At 39.8% G+C, this 25,284-nt stretch overlaps 1 protein-coding gene across 1 annotated transcript in view; it reads right to left on the minus strand.

Annotated features, from left to right (window-relative positions):
- Positions 1 to 272: 272 nt before the first annotated feature.
- Vsig1 (V-set and immunoglobulin domain containing 1) overlaps positions 273 to 25,284 on the minus strand; it is a 30,059-nt gene continuing 5,047 nt past the window's right edge. Inside the window, 8 exon segments of the mRNA XM_048335330.1 lie at positions 273 to 606; positions 1,917 to 1,966; positions 1,968 to 2,059; positions 3,344 to 3,463; positions 3,859 to 3,999; positions 12,534 to 12,732; positions 19,606 to 19,713; positions 22,671 to 22,834. Of these exon segments, the coding sequence (XP_048191287.1) occupies positions 273 to 606; positions 1,917 to 1,966; positions 1,968 to 2,059; positions 3,344 to 3,463; positions 3,859 to 3,999; positions 12,534 to 12,732; positions 19,606 to 19,713; positions 22,671 to 22,834 (1,208 nt within the window).

The raw sequence follows: 25,284 nt of genomic DNA on the forward strand, positions 1-25,284 counted from the left end.
GGCCCTGGGTTCAATTCCCCAGCACCACATATACAGAAAATGGCCAGAATTGGCGCTGTGGCTCAAGTGGCAGAGTGCTAGCCTTGAGCAAAAAGAAGCCAGGGACAGTGCTCAGGCCCTGAGTCCAAGGCCCAGGACTGGCCAAAAAAAAAAAAAAAAGAAGAAGAGGGTTAGTCAGATTTGAAGGAGTGGGTGGGAGCTCATTAGGTCAACTGAGTTCCAAACACCAGTAATGGGTTCCTTGGTGATGAATCTGCCTACAGGGGTCAAGCTTATGTCTTAACCACACCCTTTTCCTCATCACCCTGGGGTTCAACTGTAACCCTAGGCTCTGCCTCTGCCTCTGGTTCTGTCTCTGGCTCTGCCTGTGCCACAGGCTCAGACTCAGGCACCGGCTCCACCTGAATCTCTACCTCTGGCATAGGCTCTGGTCCTAGGAAAGGATCAGGGATGGCATCCAGCTGTGATTTAGGCTCATGAATTGGTACCATGACAGTAGTTGGATCAACCACCTGAATGGAGGGTGGCAGAGATGCTTCTATCTTGGCAGCATCTTCAGTTGGCATTCCTTCAACCTCTCTAGTTTGGTTTATGCTTGTCATTGGCCTAAAAGAAAGCAAACCAGACAAGATCAAGTGAAGAAAATGCTAACTTCATTCTCATAGACATACATTGAATATTGTGATTTAATTCACCCACCATTCCTCTCTCCATTCATATGCCCTCTCATCTCTTAAACTTCCCTACACAACACATATTTGAGATTCCTCATATTCACTTTGTTAACCTGCAAGTTACTTGTTCAAGAGTTATATCATTGCAACTCTCCTGCATATACCATACCTTGGTCAAAATATTTGTGTGTGAGTATATATGTATGTGTGTGTGTGTGTGTGAAAATGACCCTGTATATGTTTTCATATGTGTTTATAACTTAGAGTGAACTCCTACATATAAGAGAAAATATAAGCTTTTCTCTCTCTCAATTACTTCACTCACTTGACAATTTTTCCGTGTTCTTCCACCCAGTTCCCTGGAAATTATATATTATTATTTCTGATAGTGTGTGTGTGTGTGTGTGTGTGTGTGTGTGTGTGTGTGTGTGTGAGAGAGAGAGAGAGAGAGAGAGAGAGAGAGAGAGAGAGACATCTTATTGATTCACTCATCAACTATGGGGTATCTGGGCTCTTTATATAACATAGCCATGGACAATAGTGAAGCAATAAACATGGATGTGCAAATATCTTTATTGTATCCTGACTTGTAATCTTCTGGAGAAATGCACAAGAGTGATATCACTGGATCATAAGGTAATTCTATGTTTAGTTTTTTGAGGAATCTGCCTTCCTTGGTGGTTACACTAGTATACATTACCATCAGCAGTTTAATAGGGTTCCTTCTTCCCCTCATCTCTGCTAGCATTTGTTGTTCGTATTCCTTATGATGGTCATTTTGAAAAGAGTAAGATGGAATCTTAATGTTGTGGATGGAAGCATGGACAAATGAAGGTGTGTGTGATATACACTACAGAAGAAACACAAGAGTGATGAAGAACATAGTCTATGGACCTGGCCACATTCTGATTATTGTGAGTCATCAGTTTGGGCCTCTAATTCCATAAAACTATTCAAAATTATATTTATTACTATGTTAGTATAAAGACAAGTGTGTTGACATTATATCATAAAACTTGTTGTGATGATTAAATGAGTTGATAAATATGTTACCAAAGAATCTGGCACACTAGATTTAGTAAATAGTAGCCAACATCATTCTTTGCATAAACCCAGTGAGAGAGCAGAAAAACATTTGAATATCTTATGCTAAAACAAATATTGAGGAATTGCTAACTAAAGATGTACTTAAGAAATGTTTGCATTCTCGAAAAGATGTGTGGGTTGAAGTAAAGGACTTACTCCAGTTCTGTGGTGGTGCTGGAATCCCTCTTCCTTTCCTTTGCCTTTGCCCTTGCTTTTTGCAAAATATACTGCAATGACAATAATGGCAGCACCTGCTAGGGCACCAACCAAGGCTCCAATGATGATCCCAGCTTCTGGATCTGGAGGATAAAAAAGCAGCAAGTTAGTAAGGTAGAACACATTGTCATATTCTATAAGTATATTGGTGCCTGAGGGAGAATGTTTGGAACAGTCACATAGCAAGGAAATGACATGTATAGGCAGGGGGAATAGAAACCCCAAGAACTACCAGTGAGAGTCATAGTGAATGAAGAAAGATGAGTATGTTTTTCGGTGCAAACATAGCCACTAACACTGACACACATAACTATGACCAAGCAAAGTTGCTTTCAAACTGGGATTTGAAGATAAGAGTCTTCAGGGCTTTCCTGCCCACAGTGCCTTTGAAACCATGATCCTCAGATCTCAACTTCCTAAGTAGCTAGGATTACAGGTGTGAGCCACTGGAGCCCTGCTCTTTTTTAATTTTTTGAATCAGTTTCTCGCTGTTGTTTAAGCTGACCTGGAAAGTCACTACATAATCCAAGCAGGCCTTGAACTCATGATCCTCCTGCCTTTGTGTCCTGAATGCTAGAATTACAGGCATGTGCCACCAGACTCAGCTGAGAATGTTGGTGTTGTTTTTGTTGTTGCTTTTATTGTTGTTGTTACTGTTATTATTATTGGTAGATCCTAATGGGGTGTTATTTTTGTTTGTTGTGTGGCTTGAACTCAGGGCCTGGGCATGGTCGCTGGGATCTTTTGCTCAAGGACTAGAGCTCTACCACTTTGAGCCATAGAGACACGTCTGGTTTTCTGGTGGTTAGTTGGAGATAAGAGTCTCACTGGACTTTGCCTGTCTGAGCTGGCTTTGAACCATGATCCGCAGAGCCTCTGAGTAGCTAGGATTATAAGCCTGAGACAACAGCAACCATTCCTAACAAAGTATTTAAGAATTGAAAAGTTCCTAACATCTGAAACTGTAACCTCTCTGTACATCACTTTGACAATAAATAAGAAAAAAAAAAAAGAACTGAAATGTCTGTCAACTGTATGTATAGAAGAGCTACCTGGGTTTACCAACAGCACCCTAAGGAGAAATCCAACCTGATATATAACTGTCGTCTTATCATACAGTAGTATCCACTCCCTAGAAAACTTGTGAAGCTTTAAAAAAATTGCATTTTCTAAAGGATTTTAGTGAATACCCTAATATTATACGAGATGTAATGGTAGTTATTTATCCTATTACTCTATCAATTAAGTACACAAGCCCCTGGAAAGGTAGGAAAGATAATCAGATATTCTAATTAATGTGCGTGGCTGACAGGCCTAGTCCTACTTAACTCAAAGAGAAACTGTAAAAGCCACATGGGTCAACTCACGTGAGGAGGTTAGGTCAATTTCACAGGAATTATTGCCCAGGCTGTTGATGGCAATGCACTGGTAATAACCTTGCTTATAATTGGTCAGATTTCCAATAACCAAAATCCCATTGGGCGAGCCTGTCAAAACCAGAAAATTAGATTTTAATGTCATATGTCATGTCAGAGTATCACATTATCCAGCTCCCAAGCACTTCCCCACAATGGCCCCCCTTTCTGGAGCTACCCAGGGTCTAAATAGAACCCTGCTTGTAAAAGCTAGTAACCCCCTCTAGGGCCATGCCTGTTCCCCCCATATTCTCCACGTCCAAGCGGGATTCTAGTAATTGGGGAGTACACAGAGCAAATCATCATATTGTCAGGCAATTATTTCTTTAAAATCCTACCCCCCACCAAAAAAGAGACTATTGACACTAAGGACAAACAGCCATCCACACACACTTGTTGTCAGCTAACCCCAGTGGCAGGCCTTGCCATATCATCAAAGGTGGACACTTACTGGATCTTTCTTTCACTGACATGCTGTTTTTTCCCCTCAAGCTTATTCCAGTAGTACGTAGGAGTTGGCGATCCAAACTCAGAATGGCAACTCAGGGAAATAGGCTGGCCTCTTTCTGGTCTTCCTTGGATACTACAAAAGGGCTTAGATGGTTTGACTGTAAGGCAATGACAAAGAGTAAAAACTTGCGGAATGAATGTCAACTTGTAACAGTTGTAGTCATTTCATTCTGCCAAATATATGTGGTTCTTTTTTAATCTCAAAAAATATATTTGGACAGTTTTCTGGATGCACCACCAGATGGGAGTAGAGCACTTCAGAGTCAGAACCTACTAGTCAGTAGGCCATTAAAATTCAAAGAGTGTCTCTCTGTCTCCTCTGTCTGCCTCTTGCCTAGATTTATAGCCATGAATTTCTGCATTGTGTCTTAAAATATGCTTTTATTAAAACAGCCAAATGTAAGCAAACATTAAATGACTTGGAGTATAGTTTATACTTTAAAACCAATTCTCAATGAAAATAGACCCCTTGAATACTTTGAAATAACTTGGTTTTTATTCTTGATTAAAAATATTTCATTGATACTGTGTTTTTCCATCCCTTTATGTGTTTTTCTCTATTTATACATCAATGGGTGACACAGGACAGAGGACTAGAATGTGCCTGTGAGTCTCATCAATACTGAAGTCATTATTCAGCCCGCACTGAACTAGACACTGGAGACTTGAGGACTTAATATTGGCCCAGCTCTGAACTGGGGTAGAAGAAAGATGATAGGTATGGTTAGACAGTGGCAGGAGGCCTAGCACAGAGGGATTTGTAGTCTGTGTATTTTATATAAGAGCAGGGAGACCATGGAAGGAGTTTAAGCAGGGCAGTGATGACGGTTATTTTAACATTTAATTGAACTCTCTGACACTGGGATGCCTGAATCAAGGGAAAGGAGGAGACAGATTCATGAAGTATTAACAGAGTGCAGCTAGGCTCCAGTGGATCACACCTGCAATCCTGAGGCCAAGATCTAGAGAATCATGGTTTCAAGCCTGCCTTAGCTCAAACATCAGTATGGGCAAAAAGGAAAGAAAGGTGTGTGCCACAGGTCTTGGTAACCAACTGGATATGGGGGATGCAGAAGAGGGAGATACAAGGTGATTCACAGGCTTCTGATTTGAACAGTAAAGCCATGATCGTGCAATCATCTATGATAAAGAATTCAGGTAAAGGAACAAGTTTCATAGGAAGGGGTGATTAAAAGGAAGGCGTTCAAAAGTTCTGAAAGGAACTGGGCATCAGAACCACCTCCTTCTCTTTATACTGCTTTATTCTATCCTTAATCACACATACACAAACAATGATCTCAAGTTCTGTGCATTCTAACTCATCCTCATTTTCTTTCTTTCTTTGTCTTTTATTCTTTCTTTCTTCCCTTCCTTTTCTCTCTTTCCTTCCTTCCTTCCCTCCCTCCTTCCTTCCTTCTTTCCTTCCCTCCTTCCTTCTTTTTACTTTCTGCTCCTATTGGGGTGTGAATTAAAAGCCTCATACTTGCTATTCTGGCTTGCTAGGTTGGTGCTCTACCATTTGAATCATATCATCAGCCTTGCTTTTTGCTGGTGATTTTGGAGATGGAGTCGCTCAGATTTTTTTCTGTCAAAGCGGGCTTTGAACCTTGATCCTCCTGATCTCAGCCTTCTGAGTAGCTAGGATTACAGGTGTGAGCCACCAGCACCTGGCTTTATTACCTTAATTTGAATATAAAACCCACCAACAGTTGAGATGCTTTAAGTCATACTTTAAGTGCTTCTTTTTTTCAACATAGATTTATTTTATTTACAATAAATTACTTTGTAGGTAAACATATTCTACTTTGGTTCCCAATGGCAAACACTATTTTAAAATGGGAAGAATTAACTTGACTTTGACAAGAGAAAAACACTTTAAGAAAAAAAAAACACTGGCCAAGATCCCTCATGAAATATAGAATTCTTTTTTTTCTTTATTGTCAAAGTGATGTACAGAGGGGTTACAGTTTCATACATAAGGCAGTGAGTACATTTCTTATGCAACTTGTTACCTCCTCCCTCATTTCTCCCCCTCCCCCCCATTACCCTCTCCCTCTCAATGAGTTGTATACTTTGTTTACAGCATATAGTTTTGTAAGTATTGCTATTGCATTGGTTTGTCTTTTTATCCTTTGTCTCTCAATTTTGGTATCCCCTTTCCCTTCCCTAGTTCCAATACATGCATATACAATATCCAGGGTACTAAAATCAGTTACAGTGATATTAGGGGTAAAACCATGGGAAAGAAAGACAAAAGAAATGATCTCTATCTTATAGCAGGTGTCTCTTAATTAAAATAAGTGTTTTTCTATTTTGCTTGTGACTCTATTCTTTGACAATGACTTTCTCAAATGGAAACAACTTGATTTGCCTATCCAAAACCATGCTATTTAACTAGGAGTCCATCGCAACTGTCTTTAGATTCAGATATTGCCTTTCCTTCAGACACAGGATTTTATAGCCTTAATGGAAGAATAAAATTTTGAATAGAAAATTAAATGTGGGTGTTTTATCATGAAAAAATCAGACACCATGTCTTAAACTAAATTATGGACAACAGCCTGGAAATTTGTGCTCATTTCAAACCTATGTAGGCTTTTGGAGGGTAAACACAATATTCTTCTCCTATTTTATTAACAAAACATTAAATGAATCACTCTGAACCAAACCTCAAAACTACAAATTCTAAAACTACTGAATCAGAACTGAACTGACATTTCATGCAATTAAAGTTCCCAGTAGAACTTAGATGTTTTACTGGCAAAGCCATTGATCTCCCTTTAACTTTATTGCTTTCAACAAAAATGAGGTGGGAGGCAAAGGCTCAGATTGGAAACTAAATGAAAATGCTTCCATGTGTTCCCAACCCTTCTCTAAAGTAATCATTTTATTTTCATGTGCCAAACTGCAGAAGGAAAATGATGCACATTTCAAATGTTCACAAAATAAATACTCAAACTCAATCTGGGTATTTTTCCAGAGATCGATTTTTTCCAAGGTTGTCATAAGTAATGGAAATCTCTCAAATAAATGGCCATCCAAACCACCTGGCTCTTCTCTTACTGCTCTTTCCCTCACCTAAATTGTGCCCTGCCTCCCCAGCCCCACTCTTCCTGACATCCTCTTGCACATTTGTCAACAGTCTTAGCTAGCATAAAATCACTTTCCTTGATAAACCTTCTCTGCTTTCCCTTCTGTAGCCATTCCCCTGGGTTATCACAGCTCTTCTCCCATACTTCCCACTGAAAACTTGTGTTTTATATTACCTATCCCTGTCACTCAATTGAACTTTTGGAGGGTGGAGCCTATCTTTTACATCCTCCCACCTCTATTGTTTATCATGGAAACCAACATGTGCTCATGCTTTGTTGAATGAATTCATGAATGTGTATGGCATTCATGTTCATTGCTAGGTAATGCAATGTCGCTGAAAGGTGTATTGCTATGAAAAGCCATCTTTAAGGCAACAACAATACCTCTCCTCACAATTGGTCTTTCTTATCACTCACCTCATTCTGCCTCTTATCCCACCTCCAGTCAGGGAAAGCTGGTACTCCTAATGCAATGGAATTTAACAGGTGCTTCAACTTGTAGAGAAAAATTAGCAGTCTCATAATTTCCAAAAGAATCTAAATTTAGCAGATGCTTTTGTTCTTTATAAAATTAATAAAGATGGAATTCTTAAGAGTTTGTGTAAGATGGATAAGAACTGTATACACTACCTTACATATGAAACTCCCCCTCTATACATCACTTTGGCAATAAATAAATTAATTTTAAAAATAAATTTGTGAAACACGCTATAATAGCATAAAAAGTGTGTATATGTGTGCATGTGTGTGCAGGCCCAGAGGCTTAAATTCAGGGCCTGGGTAATGTCCCTTAGCATTTGCTCTCAAGGCTGACTCTCTACTACTTGGACCAAAGTTCACTTCTGGCTTTTTTTTTTTTAATAATTTAATTCAGTTTCACTAGTGTGCATCTTCCAGCTTTGATCTTCCTTTGAATAACCATTCTTTAGTTCTTTTTTTAAACAATGGGTTTGTTCTTGTCCTCTATGTGTGAATTTTTTTTTTTTTTTTTGGCCAGTCCTGGGCCTTGGACTCAGGGCCTGAGCACCATCCCTGGCTTCTTCCCGCCCAAGGCTAGCACTCTGCCACCTGAGCCACAGCTCCCCTTCTGGCCGTTTTCCATATATGTGGTGCTGGGGAATCGAAACGAGAGCTTCATGTGTAGGAGGCAAGCACTGTTGCCACTAGGCCATATTCCTAGCCCCACTTCTTGCTTTTAAATTGGTAATAAGAATGTCACAGACTTTCCTACCCGGGCTGGCTTCAAACCATGATCCTCAGATTTCAGCATCCTGAGTAGCTAGAAATAGAGAAATGAGTCACCAATGCCCAACTGAATATTTGAGAGTCCTAGAGCAAGGAAATCACAGACTCTAGCCTTTTATGTAGCCTGGGTGCTGGCTGTCTAAGCAAAGGTCACCCTGTCAGGTATGACCACTGACCCAAAGACTCAAGGGAAAGAATAACTGAGAAAGTGAATCTTGATTTCTTAGGGAAATCAATTTGGAATACTCAGAATTTGAAATTTAAGAACACTGGCATTTATTTTTATTTTTTGGAAGTGTCACTGAGCTACATCAACAAGAACAGTAACTTTTTGTCTAGTTTAATTTCAAGGCTATTCCAAAGCCTTGCCTCTTTACATCACTTCTCCACAAAACACTCCAGAATCAGGGACTAATAGAAAATAGAGGATTAATGCTTCAACTGGTTTGAACATTATACCGTTCTTGAGTAGTCAGTATTTTTTTTGATCCTCATAACAAACCAGGAAAGAAGGCAGGTGCAGCTCAGTAGTAGAGCTCTTGGCCTGGCATGCAGAAGACCCACCAGTGGAAAAAAATGATGAGAAGAAGGCATGACAATGCAGGAGAGAATTTTCAGAATGCTGTACAGATCTTGAAATAACACTATAAAAAGAAAAAAGTATAGACTTTTTAAACTTTAAAGTGGAATGATATATAAACATGTTATAAATAATAAAATAAATATGAGTCAGGAAGTATGGCAAATATTGGTAAGGATAGGAGCTAGATTTGTATCCTTTTAAGAAGTATTTCCAGCTGGGGATATGGCCTAGTGGCAAGAGTGCTTGCCTCCTATACATGAAGCCCTGGGTTCGATTCCCCAGCACCACATGTACAGAAAATGGCCAGAAGTGGCGCTGTGGCTCAAGTGGCAGAGTGCTAGCCTTGAGCAAAAAGAAGCCAGGGACAGTGCTCAGGCCCTGAGTCCTAGACCCAGGACTGGCAAAAAAAAAAAAAAAAAGAAGAAGTATTTCCAGTTTTTAATTATATGTATATATTACCAAATTATAAAAATTATGTAACATAGGGTAAATATGAATAGTACAAATTCGCTATGAGAATATAATTTTCAGATTATTTCAAATAAGATCTTTTGACATGCCAAAATCTGTGGGATTTTGTTCTCTTCTGAATATGATTAATGTGTTGTCTTGGCTTATATTTAGGAAAAAGACAAGGGCAGAAATTGCAATCCATCTTGCCAAAGAATAATAGAGTGATTTGCATAAAGTCATAAGGTCTACAGCGTGAGTCATCTTATTCTGAGCGTGATGTTTTGGGATTTAAACCATACCATTTTGTTCTCATGTAGATGACTGGTCTTCCAAACTGCAGTGTAAACTCCTCAGCAAGTGTTGGAGTAGTATTTCTCATCTGTGTCCCTACACCTTAATATGTAAGGGCTCAACACAATGAAATACAACTAGTTGAGCTAAGCCAGGTGCACTCGTGGTGTGTGTGTGTGTGTGTGTGTGTGTGTGTGTGTGTGTGTGTGTGTGTGTGTGTGTGTTAGGGCTTGAATCCAGGGTCTGGGCACTGTCCTTGAGCTTTTGTGCCCAAGGCTAGTGCTCTACCACTGGAGCCACAGCTCCCCTTCTGGTTTTTGGTGGTTAATTGGAGATAAGAATCTCACAGATTTTTCTACCCTGGCTGGCTTCAAACCATGATCCTCAGATCTTAGCCTCTGGAATATCTAGGATTATAGGCATGAGCCACGAGCACCTGACTTTAAGTCATTCTTTTTTTTTTTTTTTTTGGCCAGTCCTGGGCCTTGGACTCAGGGCCCGAGCACTGTCCCTGGCTTCTTCCCGCTCAAGGCTAGCACTCTGCCACTTGAGCCACAGCACCGCTTCTGGCCGTTTTCTGTACATGTGGTGCTGGGGAATCGAACCTAGGGCCTCGTGTATCCGAGGCAGGCCACTAGGCTATATCCCCAGCCCCCTTTAAGTCATTCTTAAACATTACTTCTTGAGGACCATTCCCCATTCCCTCCTTCTGTGTGGGTAATCTCATAGTAAACATGAGCTAGTTCCTTTTGAGCATCCATCTTGGAAGCCATCAAAGATAATTATAAATAGATTCCTTGGGTGCACATCTCTTTTAAAAATCAATTGCTGCCTTTCTAAGCAGCTCAATTATCTAGTCACTGATTTGATCTAATTTCCTCTTTTTTTTTTTTTTTTTTTTTGCCAGTCTCGCAGGCTTGGTCTCAGGGCCTGAGCACTGTCCCTGGCTTCTTTTTGCTCAAGGCTAGCACTCTATCACTTGAGCCACAGCACCCTTTCATGGCTTTTTCTATATACCTGGTGCTGAGGAATTAAACCCAGGGCTTCATGTATACAAGGAAAGCACTCTACCACTATGCTATATTCCCAGCCCTAGTTTCCTCTTTTCTGGGATGTGTACACAGAGGTTGAGGAACAATAACTGGATCCGTCCTCTCAACTTAGGCATGTTTAGTGAACTGGTCAGTCAGTGTAAGTCATCAGCCCTTTTCCCTTCCCTTTTGTACTTCCCAACCCCAAGACCTGCATATGGGCACTTTGACCCCATTTTCCTCTCAGACATTGGACGAATCCCTAAAAGTCACCCCAAACTGGGAGTGCTCCAAGAACAGAAAACATACATCCATCACTATAAACTTCACTTCTTCTGGCACAAAGTAGGCACTCAACAAATACAAAATAAAGGAACTACTCCAAACTCAGTTTAAGAGCACACACGATTTACCTAATGTTACAAAATGAATACACAGATTACTTAAGTCTCAACAATGGCTCAGTTTGTGGCCTCCTTTATTAAAAAGCATTAGCATTTTAGGAGGGTTGAACTCAGGCACTTCCTGCTTGAGCCATTCCTTTAGTCCAGTATTAGCATTTTTTTTTGCTTTGGGAAATACTTTTATGTTGTTTTTTTTTAATCTTCAGTCATCATTTGTCACTTCTACCCCAAATTATTTCCATTAAATTCTTTCTATTTTACCAGAATTTATCATCTATATTTTGATCACAATTATCATGCTCTTATAATTTTACTTTTCTTGAAGTATTCCAATTGCTAAGTCTAGCTTCTTTCTAGTATCTTCTCATAGATTCCAAGTTAGTTTTATCTATTTCTCTCCTTCGACACCTTTGAATCTTACTGAAATCTACAGAGGTAACTCCAATTGAGTTATATCTTGTTTGAATTTGAATTCAGATAGCTTCTGCATTGCAAATTCTCAAGTTATCAAAACAATCACTCTAGGGCTGGGAGTATGGCCTAGTGGCAAGAGTGCTTGCCTCCTACACATGAAGCTCAGTTCCATTCCCCAGCACCACATATATGGAAAACGGCCAGAAGGGGCGTGTGGCTCGGGTGGCAGAGTGCTAGCCTTGAGCGGGAAGAAGCCAGGGACAGTGCTCAGGCCCTGAGTCCAAGGCCCAAGACTGGCCAAAAAAAAAAAAAATCACTCTAGTGTTAAAAGAAAAACAAGTTGTATTTGGAATATACTCTGCAGAATAAAAATCATGTGTTTTGCTTTTATCATTCAACAAAACAGTATGCACAAGGCAGTGTTTTGGGCTATAAATGTTAAGAAGTTGACTAAGACACAGATTCTGTATTATTGCTTATATAATAGGTTTACATATGATATATGTATGCGAAGATATGTAACAAGTGTGATGTAAATTATTCATGGTATTTTAAAATTTCAGAGAAATAAAGGTGATATAATATTGAGTGAGTGTAGAGACAATCATAGGAAAAATTATGAATTTTCTATTCCCTCATGAATATAAAGGACTTTATAAATGGACATTAGCAAATACTTCAATGTATTAGCATTTTAAAGTTCCCTCCTGCCTCCATTTGAAAGATGATTTAATGGTAGGAAAAGTTAATGAACTGACAGTCCACACTCCTCCAGGTAAGTCTTGCTATAACTGGAAGTTCCCTCTGAAAGTTACTAATGACTAATAATTACTAGTGATTGGAACAGTGGATTGCTTATCTCATTGTATCATTCATAGGGACCCCTAGTGGTTGGATCATGTACTGTTTTCATGTTGGCAGTGCTATTGCTTTGGCAATTATTTCTAAGTTTCATGAGTGATTTACCCTGTAGGTAAATTAGGAACATGATTGTATTTCCCAGTAATAAGGGAAGAACAAAGATATTCACTCCTAGAGACTTCTTTGTCATAAATATCCTAGTCCACTGATGTGTTCTAAGTTGTTCTAAGGGGCGGGAGGCAGAAAAAATGCTCATACCTAACACAGTCACGTTGATGATGCCTTGGTTTATGCCGACAAAATCTGGTGGGTTGTTAACATCGCAGATATAAATTCCACTGTCTGAAGCCTGCATATCCGAGACAGTGATAGACGCATTACCTGGATCGGTGGACCCTACAATCCGACCTTTAAATCGCCCCATGGCTGAAGCTTGTCCTCCTTCAGAATAGTAAATCTAAGAAAAAATAACAGAAATGAGAATTGAAGAATGTCCAGAACAAGAATAAGCTACCTGAAAGTTCCTTCTGTTCACATTACTTTTAACAAGAAGCAGTATATTTCCTCCACACAGAACAGGTTCCTGTAGCCAAGATTAAACTCAATAGGACATTTAATTTTCGTGCCACTATTCTCAGACATTACCTCATTTGCCTCCAGGCAGCTCTGTGATGTCATCAGGGTAGTGGTTGGTATGCCAATCCTTCAAATGTACTCCCCTCATTTTATAGAACAAACTGAAGTTCAAAGAAGTTTTTTTTTAATGCACACAAAATGAATAGTTGAGATAGGAGTGTAACCCAGCTTACCTCATTCTTCATCCAGTGTTTCTTAATCGGCCAGTTAAAGATGGAAAACCATGGATATTGTCTAAACAAAGTCAAATGTCTACAGGAGGGGACAACTAGACCTGACAGAAGCTCCTAAACTTGGGTAAGGAGATTAAGACTCTCCTTCTTGGATCTACATGGGGGAAATTCTTCATATAGGACATGGATATCCAATGGGAAATTCATCATTTTTTAAAACTATTTTTGTTAAGTTGTGGTTCCAGTTAATCTAACCTACTAAAACTATCTGGTTTTCCAAAAATTCAAACACATATTCTTTCAGGTAAGCAAACTTGGATTTGTTCTGTTAGAACTCTATGGTTTCAGAGCAGAAAGTTCTCTGTGAACTCATCTGGTGTCATCCTCTCTGGGTGGTATCATGAGGATGGAACATGACCCAATAAAAGACCTAGGAAGTGCTTAGTCAATGCTGGTTACCATCTTTCTCCCCTTGTCAAATAAGAGAAATTAGATCCTGAGAGACTGAACGACTCATCTAAAGCCATAAATAGCCATTTGTTATGATTGTTAGAATTTGCTACACTTAATAAAAATCTGTATTCTAATCCCATCTCCATTAAAGAACCTTAGACCTTAATGGCAACTATGAGAACAGCATGATATGATAGAAAGTGACCAGATCTAGGAGTCAAATGACCTGGGTTTTGGCCACAACTCTGTCTCTGACTGTAACAGGTGTCCTCTAGTCACGTCTCCATGGTAACCTGCTTTGTGATAAGAAACAAAGATATTTAATCTCTCTAACCTTTAGTTTTCACATATGAACAAGGAACAAGAGCAATGTTTCCCAAAGTATGAAAATGACTTTAGGTGATACCTAAAATTAAACCTATTAATTTAAATATATTTTAGAGAGATGTATCTAGAGCATTTAATATGTGACTTCATGAATAATTATTGCTTAGATGAGACTAGAGTAGATACTTTTAGAATTATAAGCAATGAAGCCAGTGTAGAAAACACTAAATAATAGTCTTGATGATACAAAACAAACCAGAAATATGACAAAAATTATAAAGTTGGCACACAAGTGACTGAAACTTGGGAGTTGTTGGACTTAGGTAATCTTTGAGGTATCTTCATATATTGTATGCACACTTACAGTTTTATAAAATCTGTCATTCAGCCAAGCGTTGGTAGCTCATTTCTGTAATCCTAGCTATTCAGGAGGCTGAGATCTGAGGATCATGGTTCAAAGCTAGCCCAGGCAGGAAAGTCTGTGGGACTCTTATCTCCAATAAACTTCTCAGGAAAAGCTGGAAGTGGTGTTGTGGCTCAAATGGTAGAATGTTAGCCTTGAACACAGAGAGGCTCAGAGATACAGCCTAGGCCCTAAGTTCAAGCCTCAGGACAGGCAAAAAGAATCTGTCACTCAGTGCTAACTATTTTGTCCAATACATTATTATCACCTGAGTCTAATGAGACTAGTTATTTCCATAAAATCTATAGTTTACTTAATTCTCCCCCTCACTGGGCAGACAATTTGAAGTCCAGAGAAGAAAGCAATTTTAAATTAATACAAAATTAACAACCTAGATAGGAGTATAGCTTAGTTCATCTAATTCTTTGTCCAGTGTTACTTGTCTAATTGATCAATTAAAGACAGAAAACCATCAGAAGAGTCCAAAAGACACTAATCTAGATACATTGAAATGTCTTTTCACTTGAGAAGGAAAGCAATTTATTTTAAAATGAGCCTAAAAGATAAATTTTGAAGGATAAAAAGAAATAAACATGTTTAAGGAGAAAATTACTTGTTACTGTCCTTTGGATTTTCTAGCATGTTTTCTTCCTACCATAAATGTAGCCATTTATAATTCATTCATTAACACCTACTGAAAACACAGAATTTTGCCTGAATGTTCTTGTTTGACTTGTAAACCAGAAAGCCAGTATTAACTCATGACACTCAATTTAAACAAAAGTAGTTTCCATTCATCAAATACCTTTTGCTTTTGTTTAGTAGTCAATACTGGGCTTATTTATTTTCTAATGGACAATATGAAGTCCTATGGTCTCTCATTTGGATTACTGCTTGGTGTCCATCCAAAAATCCCTCTACAGTAAAAGCATCTGGCCACTTCTTCTGCTCCCAACAAAACTGGGGACAGATTAGCTCTGGTTTTGGTTTTGTTTTGTTGTTTTTTTTTTTCCAGTTCTGGGGCTTGAACTCTGGGCCTGGGCACTGTCCCTGAGCCTCCTTGTCCTCAAAGCTAGTCCTCTACCACTTAAGCTACAGTGCCACTTTTCGCTTTTTCTGATTAGTTTATTTGAGATAAAGAGTCTCATGGACCTTCCTGCTCAGGCTAGCTTCAAGCCAAGATCCTCAGATCTCAGTCTCTTGAATAGGTAGGATTATAGGCGTGAGCCACCAGTGCTCTGCTCAAGTTAGCTCTGTTTTATACTGATGTTTGGTGACTTCACAATAAGATACATCAGCCACACCAAAGATCCACAGTAAATCCCAGAGGATCCATTAGGAAGGGCCTTGCTTCTACAAGGATCAAAGGACTATGAATGTGCTTAGGACCAGGACTAGGATATGAAAAGCAAGTTAATCTCCTTATTAGGAGTTAATCAAGGTGAAATTAACAAAAATGCAGTGACTCTGGCTCTGTAATTTACCCATGGAAAGGCCTTCACCTCTTTTTAACTTCACTTGCTACACTTCAATTTTTCCTCACATAAATGACACTAAGGGGGTAAAGAGGGATAATAATGGAAACCTAAAAGGCAAAAGCTTTCTTCTCAAAGTGCCCTGTGTGAAGGAAAGTCCCCAATGCTACAAGCAACCAGACAGATCAATGAAGGCGATTTCTGTTAGGGGAAGTTCATTTTGTTGTACTGTCCTTGTAAAGAAAAAATGGAACTAACCCCCTGACACTGCTTATCAAATTACACAGGAACACAACTGGGTTCCATTCAAACAAAATAATAATTTAAAAAAAAATCAGGGCTGGGAATGTGGTAGAGTGCTTGCCTAGCATGCATGAAGCCCTGGGTTCGATTCCTCAGTACTACATATACAGAAAAAGCCAGAAGTGGCACAGTGGCTCAAGTAGCAGAGAGCTAGCCTTGAGCAAAAGATGCTCAGGGACAGAGCCCAGGCCCTGAGTTCGAGCCCCAGGACTGGCAAAAAATAATCAACAACAACAAAAAAAATCAAAACTGAATAATGGCTAATAGATAGTGTATACACCTTCAAAAAGACAAATATTGACTGGATCTCAATCCAAAACCAGCCCAGGCAGGAAAGTCCGTGAGGCTCTTATAGCCAATTAAGCACCAGAAAACAGGAAGTGGCACTGTGGATCAAGTGGTAGAGTGCTAGCTTTGAGCTGAAGAAGTCTGGGACAGCACCCAGACCCACGATCGACTAAATAAACAGATAGATAGATCAATAAATCAATCAATAAATAAAAGTTTGTCAATAAGTTAGGGATTAAAGAGAGTAAAGGCCAGGAAAACTTGAGATGTTCAACGGGCTGCATCCCAGGTTGAGGTGAGTGGAGTACTGCCTCAAGAAAATCCATGCAGATCTTCCATTAAGAAGTACTTAATCTGTCCCCCCCCCCCCAACACACATTTACTCCTGTTTACTCCCAACCCTCTCTCTGCTAACCCCTTGGTAATGTTAGATGCTGATGAGTAGAGTCACAAAAGCACACTAATTATAAGACTCTCTTTACAATCATTTTATAGTTCAGGATCTGTAGGGTTAAGGAGCCTTCTGAAGCCAGACGGGTATTAGAAATATGGCAAATGGCTAAGAGGGTTTGGTGAGGAGTGATAGCTTCCTAAGCAGAAGTGGGAACTGAGGTGATCTGGAGCCAGTCCAAACTGTGGAAATAAAATGCTAGGCTGGCCAACCAAAATACATCCACTGGCCAAATCCAGCCCAGAGGTCTCCAATTTGCAAACTCTAATTCATCCTTGTCTATTGCAGAGAAGGACACTGAGGCCCCAACAAGGAAGTGATTTTCTCAAGGCCAAGCCATCAAATGATCTTGGAAAACTGATGAGAACTGGACTCCAGGCCTCTTGAGTCCCACATAATATGTTAGGAGAACATTCTTAGTCCTATCTGAGACATGAAGATGGCTTTCTTTCCCTTGGGGGCCCATCCATCTCCTGTTTTAGTCTGACCATCCTGCCAATTGCCTGATCCTCCCCATGTTGAGCAGGTTTACCACATGATGCTCCTGACATTTGCCAGCTGCACTGCCGACTCCCAGGCTCTTTTGCAGAGCAGCCTGTACTACTGTGCCAAGTTCCTAGTCACACAAGGCTGTGCAGCTGGGAGCCAGATTTGTCCTAAAACATTGTTTCCTCGGCTTTATACCACTGCTCCCCAAATCGAGGCTTGTTGTATAAAAAAATTATAATAAGGGTTGGAAGAATTTCATCTGCTTTCAATTTGACTGGGAATTGGCGATACAAAATGTTTTTAGCTTCCAGAACAACTTTTTGGATCCCTTTGGGAGATGTGCAAGGCACGGAAGTCCATAGCAAACTACCTATTCTTTCCCTTCCAGCGTCTTGTTTTCTGATGCTGTTCATAAAGGATCTAGCCATGGGGTAAAAGGTGGCAAAGATCTAAAGCCTATATTCTCTTGTCCATTCTGTGTCAGCTGAATTGCACATGGAAGGAGCAGAATACCATGAAATACTTTCTGTCCACCAAGCACTCTCTGACCAGCCTGCCATTTGCCGGCACTATCCACCATCTCAGTTACTACTTCGCACTACTTACTGCTTAAGTGCATTTCTTTGTAAGAGAACAAGATGAATAGGCTATCACCACTGCCTTGCACTGCATTAATTTTGCCAGATTTAGCAAGTATAGACATTTGTGGGGATGGAACATGGAATGATATGCTTTGGAGGGAGAAGGAATAATTACAGTCTTTCTCAACAAACTTAACAATGGCTTTTAGGGTAGGCTGTTTGTTGTATGGATCTGTTGGATGTATCACAGGACATTCAGCATCTCTAGCCAGAATTCACTAAATGCCAGTAGTGGTTCCTAGTCTCAGAAATCAAGTAATATCTCCATTTTCAAATGTTGCTCAAGTGATGAACCCCTCCACATTAGACAAGTGTTTAATATAAAAAGGGTACAGATCAAGTTGGAAGACACCGGGAGCTTGAAGACAGTAGGTCTTAGGGAGGAAGTTGTCCAAATTACATGTGTGTTGGGAATATGAGGAGGACAAAAAAAATATTGCCTAAAAGATTCTTGCTAGACAAAGTCAATGTACATCCTCTTCATGAGCAAGTAAAGTCTCTGTAGTTTTACCAATACCACCCAAACTTATCTGGAACAAGCCTCAAGGACAGTGGAGAATCCTTGCTGAGGGATTGACTGAAGCTGTTCCTATTTCCTGAGAGGGAAATTTATCTGAGAAAAGGGCCATGCCAGGGGCTGGGAGTGTGGCTTAGTGGTAGAGTGCTTGCCTTGCATGCTTGAAGCCCTGGGTTCGATTCCTCAGCACCACATACATAGAAAAAGCCAGAAGTGGTGCTGTGGCTCAAGTGGTAGAGCACTATCCTTGAGCAAAAAGAAGACAGGGACAGTGCTCAGGCCCTGAGTCCAAGGCCCAGGACTGACAAAAAGAGAAAATAAAAAAGGAAAAAAAGGGCCATGCTAGTAATGATCCTGGCCTCACCGTGGGAAGAGTTATGTGATACTTCTGTGGTCTCCGTCCACCAAAGGAACCCCTCGAAGAGTTCATTCAATATAGTGCATTGTCTATCCCAGAGTAGTGAAAAAACACTCAGGCCTTAGGGTCAATTGCTACCTTAACATAATAATTTTGAGAAGAAGTATGTGGCAAGAACTAGCCACTTCCCTGATCAGAGCAGCAGCAGGGCTCTGGATCATTCCTAGGATGCTAAAAGAGTTCCAGACTTGGACATGAGAAAATAAAAACAAAATTTTTTTAAATATTTTGCTGGGTATATTGCCATATACGTGTAATTCTAGCACTTGGATGATGGAGGCAAGAGACTGCAAGTTGGAAGGCCAACCTGGGCTACCTAGTGAGAACTTATCTCAAGAAAACCAAACAAGGGGCTGGGGATATGGCCTAGTGGCAAGAGCGCTTGCCTCGTATACATGAAGCCCTGGGTTCGATTCGCCAGCACCACATATACAGAAAATGGCCAGAAGTGGCGCTGTGGTTCAAGTGGTAGAGTGCTAGCCTTCAGCCAAAAGAAGCCAGGGACAGTGCTCAGGCCCTGAGTCCAAGGCCCAGGAATGGCAAAAAAAAAAAAAAAAAAAAAAGAAAGAAAGAAAGAAAAGAAAACCAAACAAATCAAACAAAAAACAGACCAGATTTGCCCTGTATTGTCAAGAGTTTCTGCTGATCTAAGTTGTCACCAAATTGAGACTCTTCCATCCCCTTCCTATAGCTATTGCCAGTGTCCTAGAGACTGCAAACAGTGAAGGAGTCTAGTACCCCAATCTGTGTTCTTACCTGAGAAGTCCAGCTACATCTTCCCCGAGCGTCTCTTGAATACACCATTTTTAGACACTGACTGACTGTCTTTTCCTCCATACTCTCAGTACTGAGGCACGGACCATGCTGTGTTTGAGCAGAAATGGGTGGGTCTGAGAGCCGAATACTACTACATGGTATACTGCCACATCAACCCAGGAGTTGAATTGAATCACTCAGTGGTCTGCCTGGCAACATCATCTTCCCGTAAATCATAGAGTTGTCTATCAACACAGCAGTCTCTTGAACATTCTCAAAATGTCCCACCAGGAATCCCTAGATTAACACACAATATGCTCTGCAGAAGTTTGAGGTCATGGAAATGCTCAAAGAGAGAACAAGCTTGAAATACAAGGCAAATCCTAGTTTGAAAAATACTATATAAACTGAGTAGGTCTGCCACTCACTGGCAAAGCAGGCTCTGTTCCAGAAATGAGAAGTAATAGAGAAGAGATCTGGGCTCTCCTTCCAGCCATAGGGACCTGGCAGGCAGTGGCACTGGAAGCCAAACTAGGACCAGGCAAGTCCTAAAGAGCTCAGTCTCAGCTGTTCAGTTCAACTATGCATATGTTATTGAGCTGGGTTCCACCAGGACACATTATTCAGTTTCTCTGGTATACCAGGGACAGAGTGGGATATGAATTTTCCAAAAGTATATTTTATGAGTGGTGAGGCTCATTATACTAGCGTATATTCGTTGAATACTTACAGTGTCAAAGGCTTCCTAGTCCTTTGCAATCATGATTGTAGTTCAACGTTTCATTAAAATTAGGAGATAGGCAAGCATTTTTATTCTCCATGTGGGAAAACAGAACCTCTAAATAAATTAAGTAACTTGTGTAAGGCCAGCCAGCCAGTAAGTGGCAGAGCAAAAAACAGAACTAATATCCATCCAGAGGTCTCCACTAGGGCTCCCAAACTGAAGCACATGCCTGCAGGTTATGGGAAGAGAGGGCAAAGAATCTGGTTACCTAAAATAGAGACCTAAAAAGGATGGTAATAGGGATCTGGTACGGTAAGATTAAGCACAACAGGAAAGCAGGAGGAGGAGAAAGTCTTGTCTTTTGAGGGTCATTTTTTACTGACTATCTTTAATCCAAGAGAAGGTCCTGCTTTGCTATGTCACCCACGTGGCCAAGATACAGGCAAAGCACAGGTCTCATGCAGCTGGAGCCTGTTCTCCATGACTCAGCAGCTCAGTGCAGAGGCCTTCATGCGATTTGTAACTCTCTGTATCCAACATTCTGAAGAAAGGAGCAAATGGCAAGTCAACAAGACACTCATTAAACATGATTTGTAAATCGAGTTTTCCATTTAAAATTCTTCCAAGACAAGTCCTGAGCTCAAGCCATATTCAATTCAATCAGTTCTACTTTTGCCCCAGACACCTAAGCCTAGTAAAAGCTTATTGTTGGTTACAAAATCTTTCCACCCTGCAGCTCCCTCCCAATCCCTTACTAGCTCTACAGTTAAAACAGGAGATGGCCCTGGATACCGGTATCAAAGGAGGTCTGTAGAATTTATGCTTTATGAGCTCAGACTGGCCTTGCCCCACCTCCAGGAAGTTGAGTACATCTTGATTTGAATTTCAGGCATAAGGCATTTCAGTATATGTTGAAAAGGTCTTTTCAAAGTCATCCCCTACTGGAAGAAATGAGAAGGGTGTCAGTGCTACAGATAAAGAATATGTCAACCACACTAGTCAGGAAATCAAATTTTTACAAGAATGAGAGCTCGAGTGATTATTGCCATCCACCCTCTAAGTGATCATTTCATGCAAGGCCTTTGGTCAGGACATTTTGAGTAATGAAATCTGGTGGAATTGCTGTTGTAATTGTTACTGGTGTTACTGATGCTACTGATGGTCTAATGGTGCTTAACATGGATAAAATTTAAAGGGATTTATATTCTAATTGTTTTCACTTGCGCATGTCAATTGATTCTCCATGAATACTTCCATTCTACTGTATTTTAAAGAGGTACAGAGTGATTCAAATATTTGTCAAAGAAAACCAACAGTGAGTAAAACTGTTTAACTTTGACTAAAGATTAGCATCAATAGAATCTTCCCCAAATGGTGTTTCCCACTAACCAGATGTTCAAAATCTCCCATAAAGAGAGGACTCAGCAACCCACAAAGGGCCAGTGAGGGGTGAAGATGCCTTGTCCTTTACCTCTGCTTTTAGGCCTCCCCAGTCCCATTCTGTTTGTTCTCCTTCTATTTTTCTCCTAACCCTTTCTTTCCTTCAAAGGCCAAGTCAGTTACATCCAACTCTTTCAGCCATACTGATTTGTCTCTTCTCTAAACTCTGTCTGGGGGTCAGGCATCATTTTGAGGATCTGATGCAAGCTTTAGGTCTTTTACACCGAGAGATATGTATAGCTATGTGTAGTGTATATGTTCACAAACATATGTGAGGAATCATAGGGCTAATTTATAGAAAGAATCATCCTCAAGGTCAGAAGATGGCAGCTTGTCTTTGGAATCCTACCCTGTTGATGTTCTCTTACCTTCTTCTAGCAATCTATTTTCCCAGACCCTTTGCTAACACGCTCCATCATCTCCTCTCTAACTTCACTACCGTAGTCCCTCTCCATCAATCTTGGAGATCCCATTCGATCAGTACTTAGCCTGGTACAATAAGCAAATTAGTTTGACAGGCAAAGGCCAAATATTGTTACACCAGATCAATTAGGACTGGCATTTGGAGTCTTCTGGAAATAATAGAGAGATACTTGTTATGGGCGTTCTTTCAGAGCTAGTTTTTAATTTTACCTATGAAAATGGACACTTGTATCTACTCTGAAATACATAAAATACACAATGTTGACCCATATGGAATTGAGACAACAGTTATAAATAAATATGAAGAGGACACAAAGGCCAAGTCAGTAAGCTGATGGTCTTTACTAAATATCTGTATTCAAACTCAAGAGTTCAAGTTTTGTAACTGTTCACTGTTATACCATTCCTTTGTACACTTACCTAAAGTGTTTTCAGTTACAACTATCAAAGAGGAAGAGTTTAGGAACAAAATTCTTACAGAAATTGGCTGCATCTCCTTCTGATGGAAGAAAGACCACTGGATGGACAGCTTGTCCTGAGAGGCCACGGTGGTGGTATAGATGCAGATGAGAGTGACATCACCTCCGACAGTCACATTGACGTAGCCATCTGGGATGGTCACTTGTACCATACTAGCTGGACCTAAGAAGATAATCACCAGAAAACAACGGTACACACTCACATTCCGATAGCCATTGCTTTTGTCAACAAAACATTTCCAAAGACATCTTCTCTACAGAAACTAAGGTGATGAGAAGATGATAGAATGAAAAATAGAGACAATCTGAGCAGGCAACAGATACAGGAAGAGAAATCTCGAGCAAGTTACAATGTGGAGATACATATCCTAGCTGAAAAAATTGCTCTAAATTAGAATTTTTTCTGTGTAAAATCCTTACACACAGGTTCTTAGAGTCTTGTCCAGCAACCAAAAAAAAATAAAGATCCATGATGTAGAGAAAAACTAATTCTGCTCCGGATCAAGAAGGCTCCTTGAATGTGTGACTTTGGGTTTTAAAACTAAGTCTCATAATAGTTTTTCTAGGGCTTTCAGAGCTACAAGCAGGAAAATTTCAGGTAAACTGGGGTGATCTGATCTCTAACATCATTCATGGGGTCGTAGATTCAAAGATCGAAATTATATTCATAATAAAGACTACTCTCACATTAATTTTCTTTTGCACTCTCAGCCTCTCATGAGTATACAGAGAAATTTTGTAAAATCGACATGACTGATAGTGATGTTATTCCTCTTGTATTTAATGTAATATATTCTTGTATTTATTTTTAACTTTTTTTCCATTTTATTTTATTTTATTTTATTTTTGCCAGTCCCGGAGCTTGGACTCAGGGCCTGAGCACACTGTCCCTGGCTTCTTCCTGCTCAAGGCTAGCACTCTGCCACTTGAGCCACAGCGCCACTTCTGGCTGTTTTCTATATATGTGGTGCTGGGGAATCGAACCAAGAGCTTCATGTGTAGGAGGCAAGCACTCTTGCCACTAGGCCATATTCCCAGCTCCACCTTTTTTCCATTTTAATTTCCCAGTATATAGCTAGAAATAACTCACATAGAGGAAAGGTTTGGGAGTCCCTTAATAATTTTTCAGGCTGTGATGGAGATTGAACTTAGGGCATTGTGTGTGCCAGGTAAGCTCCCTACCACTAGGCTCTATTGCCACAGTCTGTTATTGATCAGGAATTATGATCAGGGAACATACTTATTATTTCAATTACTTTTAATTTTCTTGGATTTGTTTTATGGCCAACCTCATGGTCTCTCTGTGTGAATGTTCTATAGTAGCTTGGGGGAACATTTCATTATGGTGTATTCATGGGTGACATGTTCTAAGAGATAAGATTTCAAAACAATGTGACTAAGTCCATAGAGATCCTACTCATTGATTATCTTTCTCAGATACTTCACATCCTTGTTGATATTCTAATAGATTTATCAGTTTCTAAGGTTTTGAAATTCTTTAATTTATCTGGATTTTCCTCTTTCTCATTTTAACTCTACCAGTTTTGTTCAAATATTTTGAGACTCTACTGTTTTATGTGGCCACATGAAAACTCATTAGGTTCTCTTGTTGGACTGAGAGTCTATATACACATATGTAGTAGTTTTCTTTGTTCTAAAATCCACTTTATCAGATACTCCAGGTTTTAGAAAAATGTTCATATTGTATATCTTTTTCTATCTAGTCTACCTGTATCTTTAAATTTAATGTAAATTTATTTTGATCAATATATAATTGTTATAGTCAATGTGACTGACTGATTTTAATAAGTAATTATTGACAGGTTAATTCCTAAGTATACCACTTTATTATTTGTTTTCTGTTTGTTTCCTTTGGTTCTTATCTAACTGTTAGTCACTTGAACATTTTTTATGCCAATAGTATTCATCCATGTCTCATTGTGTAGTTTTCATAGTGGTTGCTCTGGGCATTACAATATATAAATAGGAGCCATGACTGTCTACCTGTTTCATTATTTCACCACTTTGAGAAAAGTGTGCAAACCTCTCTTTCATTTAAGTCTATTTACCTTCTCCACTTCTGTATTTTCTTCTTCTGAGTATAAGAATGCTATTGGGTTTTTCTGTTTTTGTTTTTTGCTGGTCCTAGGACTTGAACTCAGGGCCTATGCATTATCTCTGAGCTTTGTTTTGCTAAAGATGAGTGCTCTACCACTTGAGCCACAGATCCACTTCTAGATTTTATTGCTTAATTGGAGGTAAGAGTCTGTGTTCTCTGACTTCAAATCACGACCCTCAAATCTCAACCTCCTGAATAGCTAAGATTACAGTTGTGAGCCATCAGTGCCCAGCTAGAATGATACAGTTTTTGTTTCAATCCTCACATGATTTGTAAAATTCATAAGTGAAAGCAATGTCTATTGTATGTAGTCATCTTTCTGTACTTTCTGTTTTCTGTCTTCCTCATGCTACAAGAACCTGTATTCTGCTGGGAATATGGCCTAGTGGCAAGAGTGTTTGCCTCCTATACATGAAGCCCTGGGTTCAATTCCTCAGCACCACATATGTAGAAAAGGCCAGAAGTGGCGCTATGGCTCAAGTGGCAGAGTGCTA

This window comes from Perognathus longimembris, chromosome 28, assembly GCF_023159225.1.
Source record: "Perognathus longimembris pacificus isolate PPM17 chromosome 28, ASM2315922v1, whole genome shotgun sequence".
Lineage (NCBI taxonomy): Eukaryota > Metazoa > Chordata > Mammalia > Rodentia > Heteromyidae > Perognathus > Perognathus longimembris.